Below are 21,415 nucleotides of genomic sequence, written 5' to 3' on the forward strand. Positions count from 1 at the left end.
GCAGACACCAAACAAGCCACAGCCCAATAGTAGTGGGGTTGTTATTGTGGCTCCTCCCCCTACTGTTAACTCCCCAGTGCTCTTAGTACCACTACTGCTGTTGTGTTGGATGGTTTAGCTACAGTCCTCTGTAGCTCAGCTGGTAGAGCACAGTGCTTGTAATGCCAAGGTAGTGGGTTCGATCCCCGGGACCACCCATACACAAAAAAAAAAAAAAAAAAATGTATGTATGCACGCATGACTGTAAGTCGCTTTGGATAAAAGCGTCTGCTAAATGGCTTATTATTACAGCAACCAGCCAACGTTCCCGGCCACATGGCCTTAATCACTTAACACAGACTCAAACCACTTACTGTATGCACATACACTTTTAGTGTTAGAGACACACCAGCCCTGTCTGGACAAGTGTCTGATGTATTATCTGCAAGTGTTTATTGTTTTTAGTCAGCAAAGCTATTTAGGGAGACAGACAGGCGGCTTACCCATAGTGCACTTTAGAGAGAGAATAACTGTAACTGTCAGCCAGCCTGCAGAGTAGAAGTTCACTTCAATTGATCATCTGCAATCCTTGATTGGCTGACATTTTGAGGTATTCCAATGTTTTTCGGAGTACCAATGTGAGTTGGCATAATTTTTAGATTGGAAAATTAAGTTATCATCTGATGAGGAAATTCCTTGTACAGCATACAAATAACACAATTGCTATACTGTTCATAAACATAGACATCCATATAAGACATTGAAATCACACATTTTTTAAATGTTGGGTGATAGAGTACTTACACGATGCAGGGGGGTACCCCTTCTCCCTGAGGGGTACAGGGTTCCTTCTCCTCCAGTACGGGGCACTCCGCCCCTCCTCCCACAGGGAACAGATGTACCCGTCGTGTGCGTGTGCGCTCGCCCGTGGGCCCGTTGAGCTCGTAGCAGTCCTTGGAACAGGGCGACCAGTCGGTCCAGTCGCTCACCTCACAGTCCTTGGTCAGGACGCAGGCCTGGTAGGTCACTGGTAGGGACTCCTGAGAACACAGGCTGGAGGGAAGAGACAAGGGGTTCATTAATTACGGTCAAAGGAATCAGTGAAGGTGTTTGGTCGAAGGAATGAGGCAAGGTGTTCTAACAACGTAAAATAAGGCCAAACGTGTTCGCAAAATCCAATACTGGAGCTTCACAGTTAGCTTCAAACCTCTTGAACTCATTCTGAATTTGCAACATACCTTTTCTACAAACCTACATCTGCATTTACATTCTAGTCACTCAGCAGATACTCTCTTCCAAAGCAACAGAAATCTGAGATATGACCCAAATATACGATTATAGATGTACACAGTTTTACAGACAGATAAAAGTCTTTTTTTTCTTTCTTTTTTTTTGGGGGGGGTAGATCAGCTTAATATTGCAGATAGATTGTAACTTCCATCAATGTAATTGTCTGCATCACTGTAATACCAACATGTTTCAAGCAGACCACCATAGTCCCCGTGCCCAAGAACTCTAAGATAACCTGCCTAAATGACTACCAACCCGTAGCACTGACGTCTGTAGCCATGAAGTGCTTTGAAAGACTGGTCATTGCTCACATCAACAGCATAATCCCAGAAACCCTAGACCCACTCCAATTTGCATACCGCCCCAACAGATCCACAGATGATGCAATCTCTATCGCACTCCACACTGCCCTTTCCCACCTGGACAAGAGGAACACCTACGTGAGAATGCTATTCATTGACTACAGCTCAGCATTCAACACCATAGTGCCCTCTAAGCTCATCACTAAGCTAAGGATCCTGGGACTAAACACCTCCCTCTGCAACTGGATCCTGGACTTCCTGACGGGCCGCCCCAGGTGGTAAGGGTAGGTAACAACACATCTGCCACACTGATCCTCAACACGGGGGCCCCTCAGGGTGCGTGCTCAGTCCCCTCCTGTACTCTCTGTTCACCCATGACTGCATGGCCAGGCACGACTCCAACACCATCATTAAGTTTGCCGACGACACAACAGTGGTAGGCCTGATCACCGACAATGATGAGACAGCCTATAGGGAGGAGGTCAGAGATCTGGCCGTGTGGTGCCAGGACAACAACCTCTCCCTCAACGTGACCAAGACAAAGGAGATGATTGTGGACTACAGGAAAAAAAAAGAGGACTGAGCACGCCCCCATTCTCATCGACGGGCTGTAGTGGAACAGGTCGAGAGCTTCAAGTTCCTTGGTGTCCACATCACCAACGAACTATCATGGTCCAAACACACCAAGACAGTCGTGAAGAGGGCACGACAAAGCCTATTCCCCCCTCAGGAGACTAAAAAGATTTGGCATGGGTCCTCAGATCCTCAAAAATTCTACAGCTGCACCATCGAGAGCATCCTGACTGGTTGCATCACCGCCTGGTATGGCAACTGCTTGGCCTCTGACCGCAAGGCACTACAGAGGGTAGTGCGTACGGCCCAGTACATCACTGGGGCAAGCTCCTGCCATCCAGGACCTCTATACCAGGCGGTGTCAGAGGAAGGCCCTCAAAATTGTCAAAGACTCCAGCCACCCTAGTCATAGACTGTTCTCTCTGCTACCGCACGGCAAGCGGTACCCGGAGTGCCAAGTCTAGGTCCAAAAGACTCCTCAACAGCTTCTACCCCCAAGCCATAAGACTCCTGAACAGCTAATCATGGCTACCCGGACTATTTGCACTGCCCCCCCACCCCATCCTTTTTACGCTGCTGCTACTCTGTTAAGTATTTATGCATAGTCACTTTAACTCTACCCACATGTACATATTACCTCAACTTGCCGGTGCCCCCGCACATTGACTATGCAACGGTACCCCCCTGTATATATAGCCTCCCTACTGTCACTTTATTTTACTGTATATATAGCCTCCCTACTGTCACTTTATTTTACTTCTGCTCTTTTTTTCTCAACACTTTTTTGTTGTTGTTTTATTCTTACTTTTTTGTTTAAAATAAATGCACTGTTGGTTAAGGGCTGTAAGTAAGCATTTCACTGTAATGTCTGCACCTGTTGTATTCGGCGCATGTGACCAATAAAATTTGATTTGATTTGATTTGATTTGATTTGAATCCCCCATGTTTATGTATATACATATATATATATCCACATACACATACACATATACACAAATACACACACACATACATACACACATACATACATACATACATACATACATACACATACATATCCTTTAAAAATATATATATATTCCCCTTTATTACTTTCCAACCCCACCACCCTTTCCCTACTTGGAGTAAACTAGTGATCAACAATGCTCAGGCCTCTACTTCCAGCTTATACCTACTATCTACATTTTATGGACACAGTCAATTTTACAATAATTATATTTTGTTTGTTTTTTCTCCTGAACTTCCTCTGCTCTCAACCTCTCCGATCATTTTCATGATGTCCATCCGGTTTGCTTCTATATGCCATATCTTTCTAACTGTGCTCTTTCACAAAAGCTCCCAACCTACAACCTATATACTTATTATGGACACAGTATGCTTACATTATTAGTTGTCTTGTTATTATTTGTTGTTAGTTATTATTAGTCCCATCCTTCAATTCCATTCAACACCTCCCATCTATCTTTTAACACCATCCATTTAGGATTTCTATTTGCCATATATATTTCAACTGTACTGTGATGTCTTACAAAAGTTCTGAACCTTTCTATTCTCATTGTTTCTACAGATTGTGAATTGAAAATAAACATTTTTGCTAAAAGTATTATTATGTTATTGATCGATTGACTATGACTTTTCAGATCACCCAGTAATGCTATCTGCAAGGTTAGCTCCAGGTAAATATTGCAATCCTTTATCCATTCCTGGACCTGTGTCCAAAAACAAGCTACAAATGGACAGTACCAAAACAAATGAACTAATGATTCTGTCTCTTCGCAGCAAAATCTGCAGAGCTGGGAAGATTATATCCCCCATATAAATAACATTCTATTGGTAGCAAGAATTGTATATAATAATTTAAATTGAAAGAATCTAAGTTTGAATCCGGTGTCGTTTTGCGTATCAGTTCATAAACACTATGCCATGGGATCGGTACGTAAAAAATCTCTTCCCAACTATTTTGCAATCTATGTGGGACGGCTGTTAATCCTTTGGTCCTTAAATGAAACTGATATACTTTTTTATTTATCACAGTTTTCCTTAACCAATTATGTTCTTTAATGCAAGGCCGACAAACAAGTTCCTTACATTCTCCCCCGTCCACTTTCCTCTTCCATTTTTGCAGTAAGGCTGCAATTATTTGGTTGTAATTTTGGGTAGAGCAGACATTTCCATATGTTTTTGTTAGCTGCATGTGCGACATAACTCCACCAGTCCTACCGATGATATCATTTACGAAGATTATACCTTTTTTTTTAAAATTTTGTCAAAACAAAAAGGTTTTTTGTCAATTAGTATATTTGAGTTTAACCACAATATTTGTTGCATTATTGTTCTGTCGTTTCTGGAGGATTCAATTGAAATTCAAACCCACTTCCTATGGCTTGTTTTAGAAATAGTGATATTTAGGAGATGATCTCCTTTTCAAATAACTGAAAGTGAGTGGTTGTAATCTGAATAAAGGGAAAAAGGCCATTCTTGAACATTGGGTGAGACAAACTTACTAATTTGCTAGAGAACCAGTTCGGATTTAAGTATAACTTTTGTATGACTGAAGCTTTTAGTGATAGGTCTAATGCTTTAATATATAATAATTTCTGTCCTCTGAATTCATATTCGTTATATAAATAGGCCTGTTTAATTTTGTCTGGCTTGCCGTTCCAAATAAAATGGAATCTTTTTTTCTCATATAATTTAAAAAACTGTTCGCTAGGCGTAGGGAAGACCATAAGCAAATAGGTAAACTGGGATAATACTAAAGAGTTAATCAGGGTGATTTTTCCACAAATTGACAGGTATTTACCTTTCCATGGTAGCAAGATCTTATCTATTTTTGCTAACTTTCTATTATTATTATTATTATTACAAGTCTTAATGCTGATTGCTCTGTTCTAATTTTAGTGTTTTTCACTAAATGTTAATTTCCTTTTCAATTAAGGTATAAAAAAATATTAAAAGAGAAACCAATTGTTCATGATCTGCTTTTTATGTGAAATGAGCTAGGGATAATTGCCTTTAAAACAACTCAAAACATTTAGGTTAAACTCCCCGAAAGTTTCTCAAACGAAACTCGACTTAATGCAAATACTGTCCTACATAATCATCATATTAAAGGCATACCAGGCGTTATGATACAGTATTTTATAACACTCATTGAAATTGGTGACATGTGCATGACATTAATAAATAATGACCAATGTTAAATGAAGTGAGATGAAATATATTTCAAGATATATAGCTTCTATAACAGTAAACACACATGACCCTGAGCCCCTGCCATTTGGTACATTGTCAGTATCATATCAGATAAGCCTCTTTGGGAGCTTCAGTTCAGCCATCTGTGGTGGATTCTATAAGTAGCTCCTAAAAAAACTAAAATACCTCCACATTATTCCTCACTTTAAAGGAGGAATATTCACATATTCTCAACATTAATCCTAGGATAGGCCTAGATCATAGAGATATAATTTTTGCTACTTGAAGATATGGGAATATGATAAAAGTGGTTTCCCATAATTTCAATTATCTATGATTTTCTCTGACCATCTCCCTATGCACGACCATTTAATGTTTCTTTCAAAAAGAAGGTGCCTTGGTGAGGCCGTAGGGTATGATGCAGTATTCATAGTGGCCTGAGGTAGTGCTGAATGCCATCTTCCACTCGTCTACTTCCCGGATTCAGATCAGGTTGTAGGCACTCCCCAGGTCCGACTTGGTAAAGTACCGGGCCCCTGGTCCTGGTCATTGTGGATCGGTTTTCTAAGGCCTGCCGTCTCATTCCGATGCCAGGTCTCCCTACAGCCCTACAAACGGCCGATGCCCTGTTTACTCACGTCTTCCGGCACTACGGGGTGCCTGAGGATATAGTATCTGATCGGGGTCCCCAGTTCACCTCTAGAGTCTGGAGCGCGTTTATGGAAGGTTTGGGGGTCTCGATTAGCCTTACCTCGGGTTTTCACCCTGAGAGTAATGGGCAGGTGGAGAGAGTAAACCAGAATGTGGGTAGGTTTCTGAGGTCCTATTGCCAGGACCGGCAGGAGGAGTGGTCGGGTTATATCCCCTGGGCAAAGATAGCCCAAAACTCACTTCGCCACTCCTCCACTAATCTTACGCCTTTTCAGTGTGTGTTGGGTTATCAGCCGGTCCTGGCACCCTGGCATCAGAGCCAGATCGAGGCTCCTGCGGTGGATGAGTGGTTTCGGCGCTCGGAGGAAACATGGAACGCTGCGCATGTCCATCTGCAGCGGGCTATCAGAAGGCAAAAGGCGAGCGCCGATCGCCACCGCAGTGAGGGTCCGGTTTATGCACCGGGAGATCGGGTCTGGCTCTCGACCCGAAACCTGCCCCTTCGCCTGCCCTGCCGGAAGCTGGGTCGGCGGTTTGTGGGGCCATTTAAAGTCCTGAGGAGATTGAACGAGGTATGTTATAGGTTACAACTGCCCATAAATTACTGCATTAACCCCTCGTTCCATGTGTCTCTCCTCAGGCCGGTGGTAGCTGGTCCACTCCAGGAGAATGAGATACGAGAGGCTCCTCCGCCCCCACTAGACATCGAAGGGGCTCCGGCGTACTCAGTCCGTTCCATCGTGGATTCGAGGTGTCGGATGGGGGGTTTGCAGTATCTCGTGGAGTGGGAGGGTTACGTTCCGGAGGAACGGTGCTGGGTCCCTAGGAGGGACATCCTAGATCCCTCCCTGTTGAGGGATTTCCACCGGAGTCATCCGACTCGCCCTGCTCCGCGTCCTCCTGGCCGTCCCCGAGGCCGGGGTCGGCGCACGGCTAGTGCCGCGCGTCAAGGGGGGGGTACTGTCACGGATTCTGCCGAGGCTGCTCCTCCTCCTTGCTCGGGCAGGCTTCGGCATTCGTCGTCCCCGGAGTACTAGCTGCTGCCGATCGATGTTTCAGTGTTTGTCTTGTTCAGTCTTGAGTGTTTACACCTGTTTGCTATTATGTTTGATTGTTGCCACTATATTTACCCCTGTCTCTCGTTTGGTAAATTGTGTGTTATTGTTTTTGTTTCCCATAAGGTCGGCATTGCTGTGTCGTATGCGTGTATTTGTTTTCCTCTCTGTTAGGAGGTTTTGTTTTGTATGTTCTTTTTACTGGTTAGGTAAAGTATGTCTGCCAGTAGCTCTGTGTCCTGCGCTTGACTTCACTCACCGCATACATTTACATTACATTTACACGTCACCGTTGACAATGGAACAAGGCACTAAAGTAATACTGCAAAAAAACACAGCAAATGAATACACTTTTTGGCCTAAATCCTCAGCCTTATGTTTGAGGCAAATCCAACACAATACATAACTAAGTAACTGCCTCCTTATTTTCAAGCATGGCATGGCTGCATCATGGTATGGGTATGCTTGACATCAATTTATTCAGGATGAAAAGAAAAGGGATGGAGCTAAGCACAGGCAAAATCGTAGGGGAAAACCTGCTTCAGTCTGTTTTACACCAGACACTGGGAGAGGAATTCACCTTTCAGCAGGACAATAACCTACAACACAAGCCCAAATCTACACTGGAGTTGCTTACCAAGAAGACAGTGAATGTTCCTGAGTGGCCAAGTTAGTTTTGACTTAAATCTGCTTGAAAATCTATGGCAAGACTTGAACATTTCTGTCTAGCAATGATCCACAACACCTTGACAGAGTTTGAAGAATTTCGAAAATAATAATGTGCAAATATTGCACAATACAGGAGTGTAAAGCTCTTATGAGACTTACCCAAGAAGATTCAGAACTGTAATCGCTGCCAAAGGTGTTTCTAACATGTATCGACTCAGGGGGGTGAAAACGTATCGAATCAAGGTATATTATTGTTTTATTTTTCATGAATCGTAAAAATACAATAAAAAATCATCCACTTAGACAGACTATTTGTGTAGATCATTCACAACAAAACGACAATCACATCAATTTTAATCCCACTTTGTAACACAATAATATGTAAAGAAATCCAATGAGGGTGTAGACTTTCTATAGGCACTGTAAGAGAGACTTTAAATTATAAGTGCGACTTACCTGAGTGCATCAGGGTTGCCGCTCCTGTGAACACAGGTCACCTCCCTGGTCTGGTATCCAACCTGCAGGTCCCAGAACTTCCCTCCCTGTCGGTTCTGTCTGTTCCTGTTCCTCTTATTTTTGATCAGCTCCTTGGTCTCTGGGTCTTTCACCCTCCCCCTCGCCCTCGCCCGCTCTCTCACCCGCTCCTTGACTCTTTCCTTGTTCTTCCTGCGTCCTTCTTTGGCTGCCTGTCTGCCTTTTCTCCCCTCCTTTCTTTTCATCCTTTCTTCTTTGCTCAGACGAGGCTGGCGTGGGGTGGGCACCTCGCTGCCCTCTTTGGCCTCTTTACCCTTTTTACCCTCTCTGCCCTTGCGAAGCCGGCGAGGGACAGCCACATCTTTACCCTGACTAAGGGTGGGAGTCTGCCTGGCCATGCGAGGGAGGGGTACAGAGCAGGGACCCCAGGATCCCACCCTTAGACTATAGAGGCTCTCTGGGCCCGCGCAGGGACCTGGCTGACACGTTTGGAACTCTGTCAGGTTAGGGCAGGCCGAGCCCCCGAACATGGGCGGCGCCAGGACAAAACGTACACGATTCTGAAGACCCGTGCCGCACGTTTTCGAACAGGAAGTCCATGGGGTGAACTGGGAGACCACGCAGTCCCGCGGGCATGGGATCAGACAGGCCTGCTCCAGCCTGGGCTTGGGCTCAAAGTATTCACAAATCGCCACATCCTCCGCGGGCACACCATCCACTTTCTGGACGCAGCCAACCTCGCGTGTCTGGATTCCCTCCTCGCCGTGGGTACACACGGCCGGCCGCTGGACTGCCCCGGTGCTCCGCATGGACACAGGCACGCACTGGTTCCAGGCGCCCAGCTGCCAGTCGTACAGGTCCTTGTGCCAGTCACACACGCGGAAGCAGCTCTGCTGGTTCTCCGGGCGCTCGGCCTGGTCACAGTTGGTGTGCAGGGTGGTCCAGCCTTCAGAGTGGGCGCACCACACCGCCCGGCTTTGGCTGCCCCCTGGGCCACACTCGCTGCCCATACACCGGCCCCATGGACCTGGGGAAACAGAGACAGAGAGGACACAGGGAGTTCAACTGAAGGATGTACTATCAGAGCAGTTAGTCAGAATATTATCCAAATGGAAAGCATACTGTGGAGGGAACTCAGCTCCTATCTGTCAGATTTGACTGTACAACCGTGAATCACTACAAGACTGTGTAAAAGTCCTTCTAACATTCCGTCTAAATGTTGCCATTCAAGACTTTGACTTTGATCAAAAGTCAGAGGGCAGTTTATAAGGAATTTGCATAATCTCTCCACATGACTTTCCTATTAATCAAAGCACCTTGAAAGCCCAGAAGACCAAGCTCTCTAGTGCTGCTATACCAGAGGACTATTAGTCAGAGTTTCTAAGGCGCTTCTAAGGACAACAGAACTGTAATGTGTTTACACATCCAACACAAACAACCAAAGTGCCTCGGAAGAATAACTACTTCCTGATAAATAACGCACACGCACACACACACTCCGCCAAATCACTCCGCCAAGCGCAATTAAATCACTCCGCCAAGTGCAATTTTCTGATACACTTCCTTCCTCTAGGATTTATGAGAATGCAATTAAAGGTCAACGTAAACATCCCCTTAGAGCATAAAACGGCAAGTAGGTACATGACAGGCAGACAGAGAGCCCAGAGCACAGAGCCCAGAGCCCAGAGCCCAGAGCCCAGAGCCCAGAGCCAGGGCAGCATTACCACTCTGACTGGATCAATATTCTCAGGAAATGTATGAGATGGAAGGTACAGTGGGGAGGGATGTCATTGAGGAATAACCTAACCTGGCTTACCCTAGCATAAACAGTCAATCAATACATCTATCAATTCTGCATGAAGGATAAGCAGGACTTGAAATAATGGTACAATCAGCCCATGACATCACCAGCACTGAAGTGATTGTGTTTGGTCCCGTGTAGCTCAGTTTGTAGAGCATGGCGCTTGCAACGCCAGGGTTGTGGGTTTGTTTCCCACGGGGGGCCAGAATGAAATGAAAAAAATGTATGCACTCACTAACTGTAAGTCGCTCTGGATAACAGCGTCTGCTAAATGACTAAAATGTCAAATGTAAATGTTTGAGGTGCTGAAAGGACAGCTCCGCCAATCTCCGGCTGGATAGGATTCACAGCAATGTGGACCCATCTTGTGGTGCTGAAGGACAGCCCTGCTATTCTATCAGTGAGGATTACCAGTGGGGAGGAGGGCCCTCCGCTAGTTTATTTGAGCTCTGTTTTATGCTGTTGGATTGAGCAGCTTGAAGTGCTACTGCTGACTTGGGCTGCCAGCCTCTCTCTGTGAGCTGAGGCAGGGAGGGAGAGCCTATGTAGCTTACTGTGTGAGAGGGCAACCTGCTCAGATGAATCTGTATTACAGAAGTGGGTCAGAGTCAGAGGAATCCTCTTCCTAGCTCAACAAACAACCACGGGCTCTCCCATCCACCCCCTTTCTTTCCCCAACATCTCCCCGCCTCTCCCCCGCCTCTCCCCCGCCTCTCTGGTGTCCAAGTGATCTATCTAAGCAGAGCCAGGGAGGAGTGCCGACTGTCGGAACAAGGACACAGCCTGGGGGTTTACTGTCTGCTGGTTCCAGATCAGTTATTGCTGTGTAACAAGGCATAACATCAACCAGAGGAGTAGGCATAACAGATCTGAGACCAGGCAAGGGTGGGTGTAGCCTACAGTGGGAGGAATCACAAAGGAGGCAAAGCTAAGAGCTGAAGGCTGAAGGAGTAAACCTGGGTTTGTCATTTGGGAGTCTTAAGGGTCAGATAACTTCCAGATGACATGAGTAATAATTTCCCCCAAGAGATTCATTCATTTTCCATATATGTGTATGTCTGCATGTTGTGCTGTATGCCCGATTGAACGCATATGGTAAAGTACTACTGATGGACTGCCTGAGGTTCAGCAAAGGGGAACTCTCCGTGAATGAAAAGCTTCAAGGTAAAGCACAGGGGAACTTTCCGTGAATGAAAAGAAGTAAGGTTCAGCACAGGGGAACACTCCGTGAATGAAAAGCTTAAATTGCTGCACAATCCCCTTGACTGGCTACCTGAAAAGCAGATGCAAGCAAGCATCTGTTCCCCCTGCTATGCTACAAGACTGTTTCCTACAATAACACAGTTCCAATGTAGGCCACTATATCTGCCTGACATAGAATAGATTAGCCTGGGATGTGTGATTCATGACCAGCAGGGCCGGAAGGATAGAAGAGAGGAGAGGAGAGGAGAGGAGAGGAGAGGAGAGGAGAGGAGAGGAGAGGAGAGGAGAGGAGAGGAGAGGAGGGAGAGGAGAGGAGAGGAGAGGAGAGGAGAGGAGAGGAGAGGAGAGAGAGGAGAGGAGAGGAGAGGAGAGGGAGAGGGAGAGGAGAGGAGAGGAGGGAGGAGGGGAGGAGAGGAGAGGAGAGAGGGAGAGGAGAGGAGAGGAGGGAGAGGAGAGGAGAGGAGAGGAGAGGAGAGGAGAGGAGAGGAGAGGGAGAGCAGTCCGAGAACTGAGGATGGAGGACAGGGGCTGTTTTAAGCAGTGATTTATGTCTTGACTCCGCAAAGCAGAGCCATGGTGATGAAAAAGTCAGCAGAAGGAGCAGCGCCTGAATTAGCAGCAGAGAGAGAGGCCCGGTCGATACGGATCAATAATTCCTCGCGAGAAACTGCCTCCGACACAAGAGACAGCCCTGCCGCTCCCACTGAGACACACACACAAACAAACACACGCATAAACACAGACACATAGACACATAGATATATAGATACATAGACACATAGACACATAGATACATAGACACATAGACACATAGACACATAGATACATAGACACATAGACACATAGACACATAGATACATAGATACATACACATAGATACATAGACACATAGATACATATAGACACATAAACACACAGATACATAGACACATAGACACATAGACACATAGATACATAGACACATAGACACATATACACATAAACACACAGATACATAGATACATAGACACATAGACACATAGACACATAGATACATAGATACATAGACACATAGACACATAGACACATAGATACATAGACACATAGATACATAGACACATATATACATATACACACAGATACAGACACATAGATACATAAACACATAGATACATAGACACATATATACATAGACACATAGATACATATAGACATATATACATAGACACATAGACACAGACAAGTAGATACAGTGAGGGAAAAAAGTATTTGATCCCCTACTGATTTTGTACGTTTGCCCACTGACAAAGACATAATCAGTCTATAATTTTAATGGTAGGTTTATTTGAACAGCGAGAGACAGAATAACAACAAAAAAATCTAGAAAAACGCATGTCAAAAATGTTATAAATTGATTTGCATTTTAATGAGGGAAATAAGTATTTGACCCCTCTGCAAAACATGACTTAGTACTTGGTGGCAAAACCCTTGTTGGCAATCACAGAGGTCAGACATTTCTTGTAGTTGGCCACCAGGTTTGCACACATCTCAGGAGGGATTTTGTCCCACTCCTCTTTGCAGATCTTCTCCAAGTCATTAAGGTTTCGAGGCTGACGTTTGGCAACTCGAACCTTCAGCTCCCTCCACAGATTTTCTATGGGATTAAGGTCTGGAGACTGGCTAGGCCACTCCAGGACCTTAATGTGCTTCTTCTTGAGCCACTCCTTTGTTGCCCTGGCCGTGTGTTTTGGGTCATTGTCAATCTGGAATACCCATCCACAACCCATTTTCAATGCACTGGCTGAGGGAAGGAAGTTTCTCACCCAAGATTTGACTGTACATGGCCACGTCCTTCGTCCCTTTGATGCAGTGAAGTTGTCCTGTCCCCTTAGCAGAAAAACACACCCCAAAGCATAATGTTTCCACCTCCATGTTTGACGGTGGGGATGGTGTTCTTGGGGTCATAGGCAGCATTCCTCCTTCTCCAAACACGGCGAGTTGAGTTGATGCCAAAGAGCTCTATTTTGGTCTCATCTGACCACAACACTTTCACCCAGTTCTCCTCTGAATCATTCAGATGTTCATTGGCAAACTTCAGACGGGCCTGTATATATGCTTTCTTGAGCAGGGGGACCTTGCGGGCGCTGCAGGATTTCAGTCCTTCACGGCGTAGTGTGTTACCAATTGTTTTCTTGGTGACTATGGTCCCAGCTGCCTTGAGATCATTGACAAGATCCTCCCGTGTAGTTCTGGGCTGATTCCTCACCGTTCTCATGATCATTGCAACTCCACGAGGTGAGATCTTGCATGGAGCCCCAGGCCGAGGGAGATTGACAGTTATTTTGTGTTTCTTCCATTTGCGAATAATCGCACCAACTGTTATCACCTTCTCACCAAGCTGCTTGGCGATGGTCTTGTAGCCCATTCCAACCTTGTGTAGGTCTACAATCTTGTCCCTGACATCCTTGGAGAGCTCTTTGGTCTTGGCCATGGTGGAGAGTTTGGAATCTGATTGATTGATTGCTTCTGTGGACAGGTGTCTTTTATACAGGTAACTAGCTGAGATTAGGACTACTTTAAGAGTGTGCTCCTAATCTCAGCTCGTTACCTGTATAAAAGACACCTGGGAGCCAGAAATCTTTCTGATTGAGAGGGGGTCAAATACTTATTTCCCTCATTAAAATGCAAATCAATTTATAACATGCGTTTTTCTGGATTTTTTTGTTGTTATTCTGTCTCCTACTGTTCAAATAAACCTACCATTAAAATTATAGACTGATCATTTCTTTGTCAGTGGGCAAACGTACAAAATCAGCAGGGGATCAAATACTTTTTTACCTCACTGTACATAGATACATAGATACAGAAACATAGACACATAGATACATAGACACATAGACACGTAGATACATAGATACATAGATACATAGATACAGACACATAGACACATAGACACATCGACACATAGATACATAGACATATAGATACATAGATACATAGATACATATATACATAGACACATAGATACATATATACATAGACACATAGACACAGACAAGTAGATACATAGATACATAGATACTGACACATAGACACATAGATACATAGACACAGACACATAGATACATAGATATATAGACACATAGACATAGACACATAGATACATAGACACAGACACATAGATACATAGACACAGACACATAGATACATAGATACATAGACACAGACACATAGATACAGACACATAGACAAACTGACACATAGACACATAGATACAGACGTATAGACACATAGATACATAGACACATTGACACATAGACACATAGACACATAGACACAGACACATAGACACATAGATACAGACACGTAGACACATAGATACAGACGTATAGACACATAGACACATAGACACATAGACACATAGACACATAGACACACAGACACACAGACACATAGACACATAGACACAGACACATAGACACATATATATATAGACTCATAGATACATAGATACATAGATACAGACACGTGCACACATAGATACATAGATACATAGAAACATAGACACATAGACACAGACACATAGATACATAGACACATAGACACATAGATACATGGACAAATAGATACAGACACATAGATACATATACATATAGATACATAGACACATTGACACATAGATACATAGATTCATAGACACATAGATACATAGATACATAGATACAGACACATAGACACATAGACACATAGACACATAGATACATAGACACATAGATACAAAGATACAGACGTATAGACACGTAGACACAAAGACACATAGACACATAGATACATAGATACATAGATCCATAGATACACAGACACATAGACACATAGATACAGACGCATAGATACATATACACATAGATACATAGATACATAGATACATAGACACATAGACACAGACACATAGATACATATACACATAGATACATAGATACATAGATACATACACAGACACATAGACACATAGACACATAGATACATAGACACATAGACACATAGATACATAGATACATGACACAGATACATAGATACATAGATACATAGATACATAGACACATAGACACAGACACATAGATACATAGATACATAGACACATAGATACATAGATACAGACACATAGACACATAGACACAGACACATAGATACAGACACATAGATACAAACACATAGACACATAGACACAGACACATAGTTACAGACACATAGACACATAGACACAGACACATAGATACAGACACATAGACACATAGACACAGACACATAGATACAGACACATATATACAGACACATAGACACATAGACACAGACACATAGATACAGACACATAGACACATAGACACAGACACATAGATACAGACAAATAGATACAGACACATAGACACATAGATACAGACATATAGACACATAGACACATAGACACAGACACATAGACACATAGACACAGACACATAGATACAGACACATAGATACAGACACATAGACACAGACACATAGATACAGACACATAGATACAGACACATAGATACAGACACATAGACACATAGACACATAGACACAGACACATAGATACGTAGACACATAGACACATAGATACAGACACATAGACACATAGACACATAGATACAGACACATAGACACATAGATACATAGACACATAGACACAGACACATAGATACATAGATACAGACAAATAGACACATAGACACATAGATATATAGACACATAGACACAGACACATAGACACATAGACACATAGATACAGACACATAGACACATAGATACAGACACATAGACACATAGACACATAGATACAGACACATAGACACATAGATACAGACACATAGACACATAGACACATAGACACAGACACATAGATACGTAGACACATAGATACAGACACATAGACACATATATACAGACGTATAGACACATAGATACATAGACACATTGACACATAGACACATAGACACAGACACATAGATACAGACACATAGACAAACTGACACATAGACACATAGATACAGACGTATAGACACATAGATACATAGACACATTGACACATAGACACATAGACACATAGACACAGACACATAGACACATAGATACAGACACGTAGACACATAGATACAGACGTATAGACACATAGACACATAGACACATAGACACATAGACACATAGACACACAGACACACAGACACATAGACACATAGACACAGACACATAGACACATATATATATAGACTCATAGATACATAGATACATAGATACAGACACGTGCACACATAGATACATAGATACATAGAAACATAGACACATAGACACAGACACATAGATACATAGACACATAGACACATAGATACATGGACAAATAGATACAGACACATAGATACATATACATATAGATACATAGACACATTGACACATAGATACATAGATTCATAGACACATAGATACATAGATACATAGATACAGACACATAGACACATAGACACATAGACACATAGATACATAGACACATAGATACAAAGATACAGACGTATAGACACGTAGACACAAAGACACATAGACACATAGATACATAGATACATAGATCCATAGATACACAGACACATAGACACATAGATACAGACGCATAGATACATATACACATAGATACATAGATACATAGATACATAGACACATAGACACAGACACATAGATACATATACACATAGATACATAGATACATAGATACATACACAGACACATAGACACATAGACACATAGATACATAGATACATAGACACATAGATACATAGATACATAGATACATAGATACATAGACACATAGACACAGACACATAGATACATAGATACATAGACACATAGATACATAGATACAGACACATAGACACATAGACACAGACACATAGATACAGACACATAGATACAAACACATAGACACATAGACACAGACACATAGTTACAGACACATAGACACATAGACACAGACACATAGATACAGACACATAGACACATAGACACAGACACATAGATACAGACACATATATACAGACACATAGATACATAGACACAGACACATAGATACAGACACATAGACACATAGACACAGACACATAGATACAGACAAATAGATACAGACACATAGACACATAGATACAGACATATAGACACATAGACACATAGACACAGACACATAGACACATAGACACAGACACATAGATACAGACACATAGATACAGACACATAGACACAGACACATAGATACAGACACATAGATACAGACACATAGATACAGACACATAGACACATAGACACATAGACACATAGACACAGACACATAGATACGTAGACACATAGACACATAGATACAGACACATAGACACATAGACACATAGATACAGACACATAGACACATAGATACATAGACACATAGACACAGACACATAGATACATAGATACAGACAAATAGACACATAGACACATAGATATATAGACACATAGACACAGACACATAGACACATAGACACATAGATACAGACACATAGACACATAGATACAGACACATAGACACATAGACACATAGATACAGACACATAGACACATAGATACAGACACATAGACACATAGACACATAGACACAGACACATAGATACGTAGACACATAGATACAGACACATAGACACATAGATACAGACACATAGACACAGACACATAGATACGTAGACACATAGATACAGACACATAGACACATAGATACAGACACATAGACACATAGACACAGACACATAGATACAGACACATAGACACAGACACATAGATATAGACACATAGATAGAGACACATAGATACAGACATATAGACACATAGACACATAGACACAGACACATAGACACATAGACACAGACACATAGATACAGACACATAGATACAGACACATAGACACAGCCACATAGATACAGACACATAGATAGACACATAGATACGTAGACACATAGATACAGACACATAGACACATAGATACAAACACATAGACACATAGACACATAGACACATAGATACATAGACACATAGACACAGACACATAGATACATAGATACAGACACATAGATACATAGACACATAGACACAGACACATAGACACATAGACACATAGATACAGTCACATAGACACATAGATACAGACACATAGACACATAGACACATAGACACATAGACACAGACACATAGATACGTAGACACATAGATACAGACACATAGACACATTGATACAGACACATAGACACATAGACACATAGATACAGACACATAGACACATAGATACATAGACACATAGACACAGACATATAGATACATAGATACAGACACATAGACACATAGATACATAGACACATAGACACATAGACACATAGATACAGACACATAGACACATAGACACATAGATACATAGACACATAAACACAGACACATAGACACATAGACACATAGATACATTCACATAGACACATAGACACATAGATACAGACACATAGACACAGACACATAGATACATAGATACAGACACATAGACACATAGACACATAGATACATAGACACATAGACACAGACACATAGACACATAGACACATAGATACAGTCACATAGACACATAGACACATAGACACATAGACACATAGACACAGACACATAGATACGTAGACACATAGATACAGACACATAGACACATAGATACAGACACATAGACACATAGACACATATATACAGACACATATACACATAGATACATAGACACATAGACACAGACACATAGATACATAGATACAGACACATAGACACATAGATACATAGACACATAGACACATAGATACATAGACACATAGACACATAGATACATAGATACATAGACACATAGACACATAGACATGGATACATAGACACATAGACACATAGACACATAGATACAGACACATAGACACATAGATACATAGATACAGACACATAGACACATAGATACATAGACACATAGACACATAGATACATAGACACATAGACACATAGACACATAGATACATAGACACATAGGCACATAGATACATAGACACATAGACACATAGAGACATAGATACAGACACATAGACACATAGACACATAGATACAGACACATAGACACATAGACACATAGACACAGACACATAGATACGTAGACACATAGACACAGACACATAGACACATAGACACATAGATACAGTCACATAGACACATAGACACATAGATACAGACACATAGACACATAGACACATAGACACATAGACACAGACACATAGATACGTAGACACATAGATACAGACACATAGACACATAGATACAGACACATAGACACATAGACACATATATACAGACACATATACACATAGATACATAGACACATAGACACAGACACATAGATACATAGATACAGACACATAGACACATAGATACATAGACACATAGACACATAGATACATAGACACATAGACACATAGATACATAGATACATAGCCACATAGACACATAGATACATAGACACATAGACACATAGACATAGATACATAGACACATAGACACATAGACACATAGATACAGACACATAGACACATAGATACATAGATACAGACACATAGACACATAGATACATAGACACATAGACACATAGATACATAGACACATAGACACATAGATACATAGACACATAGACACATAGATACAGACACATAGACACATAGACACATAGACACAGACACATAGATACGTAGACACATAGACACAGACACATAGACACATAGACACATAGACACAGACACATAGACACATAGACACATAGATACAGACACATAGACACATAGATTCATAGACACATAGACACAGACACATAGATACATAGATACAGACACATAGACACATAGATACATAGACACATAGACACAGATACATAGACACATATACACATAAACACACAGACACATAGACACATAGATACAGACACATAGACACATATATACATAGACACATAGACACATAGACACATAGATACAGACACATAGACACATAGACACATAGATACAGACACATAGACACATAGACACATAGACACAGACACATAGATACGTAGACACATAGATACAGACACATAGACACATAGACACATAGACACATAGACACAGACACATAGACACATAGATACATAGACACATAGATACAGACACATAGACACATAGATACATAGACACATAGACACAGACACATAGACACATAGACACATAGATACAGACACATAGACACATAGACACAGACACATAGATACGTAGACACATAGATACAATGGCACCTGTTTGAACTTGTTATCAGTATAAAAGACACCTGTCCACAACCTCAAACAGTCACACTCCAAACTCCACTATGGCCAAGACCAAAGAGCTGTCAAAGGACACCAGAAACAAAATTGTAGACCTGCACCAGGCTGGGAAGACTGAATCTGCAATAGGTAAGCAGCTTGGTTTGAAGAAATCAACTGTGGGAGCAATTATTAGGAAATGGAAGACATACAAGACCACTGATAATCTCCCTCGATCTGGGGCTCCACGCAAGATCTTACCCCGTGGGGTCAAAATGATCACAAGAACGGTAAGCAAAAATCCCAGAACCACACGGGGGGACCTAGTGAATGACCTTTAGAGAGCTGGGACCAAAGTAACAAAGCCTACCATCAGTAACACACTACGCCGCCAGGGACTTAAATCCTGCAGTGCCAGACGTGTCCTCCTGCTTAAGCCAGTACATGTCCAGGCCCGTCTGAAGTTTGCTAGAGTGCATTTGGATGATCCAGAAGAGGATTGGGAGAATGTCATATGGTCAGATGAAACCAAAATAGAACTTTTTGGTAAAAACTCAACTCGTCGTGTTTGGAGGACAAAGAATGCTGAGTTGCATCCAAAGAACACCATACCTACTGTGAAGCATGGGGGTGGAAACATCATGCTTTGGGGCTGTTTTCTGCAAAGGGACCAGGACGACTGATCCGTGTAAAGGAAAGAATGAATGGGGCCATGTATCGTGAGATTTTGAGTGAAAACCTCCTTCCATCAGCAAGGGCAATGAAGATGAAACGTGGCTGGATCTTTCAGCATGACAATGATCCCAAACACACCGCCCGGGCAACGAAG

The 21,415-nt window shown here is 42.2% G+C and overlaps 1 protein-coding gene across 1 annotated transcript in view; it reads right to left on the reverse strand.

The window, feature by feature from the left end:
- The window catches only part of LOC121586575 (thrombospondin type-1 domain-containing protein 7A-like), a 186,362-nt gene that overhangs the window by 98,884 nt on the left and 66,063 nt on the right, over nt 1-21,415 (reverse strand). The window contains exons 3-4 of the mRNA XM_045226705.1: nt 8,171-9,215; nt 784-1,032 (exon numbers count right to left, since the gene is read on the reverse strand). Of these exons, the coding sequence (XP_045082640.1) occupies nt 784-1,032; nt 8,171-9,215 (1,294 nt within the window). The remainder of the gene's footprint in view (nt 1-783; nt 1,033-8,170; nt 9,216-21,415) is intronic.

Source organism: Coregonus clupeaformis, chromosome 17 (genome assembly GCF_020615455.1).
Source record: "Coregonus clupeaformis isolate EN_2021a chromosome 17, ASM2061545v1, whole genome shotgun sequence".
In the NCBI taxonomy this organism is placed as follows: Eukaryota; Metazoa; Chordata; class Actinopteri; order Salmoniformes; family Salmonidae; genus Coregonus; species Coregonus clupeaformis.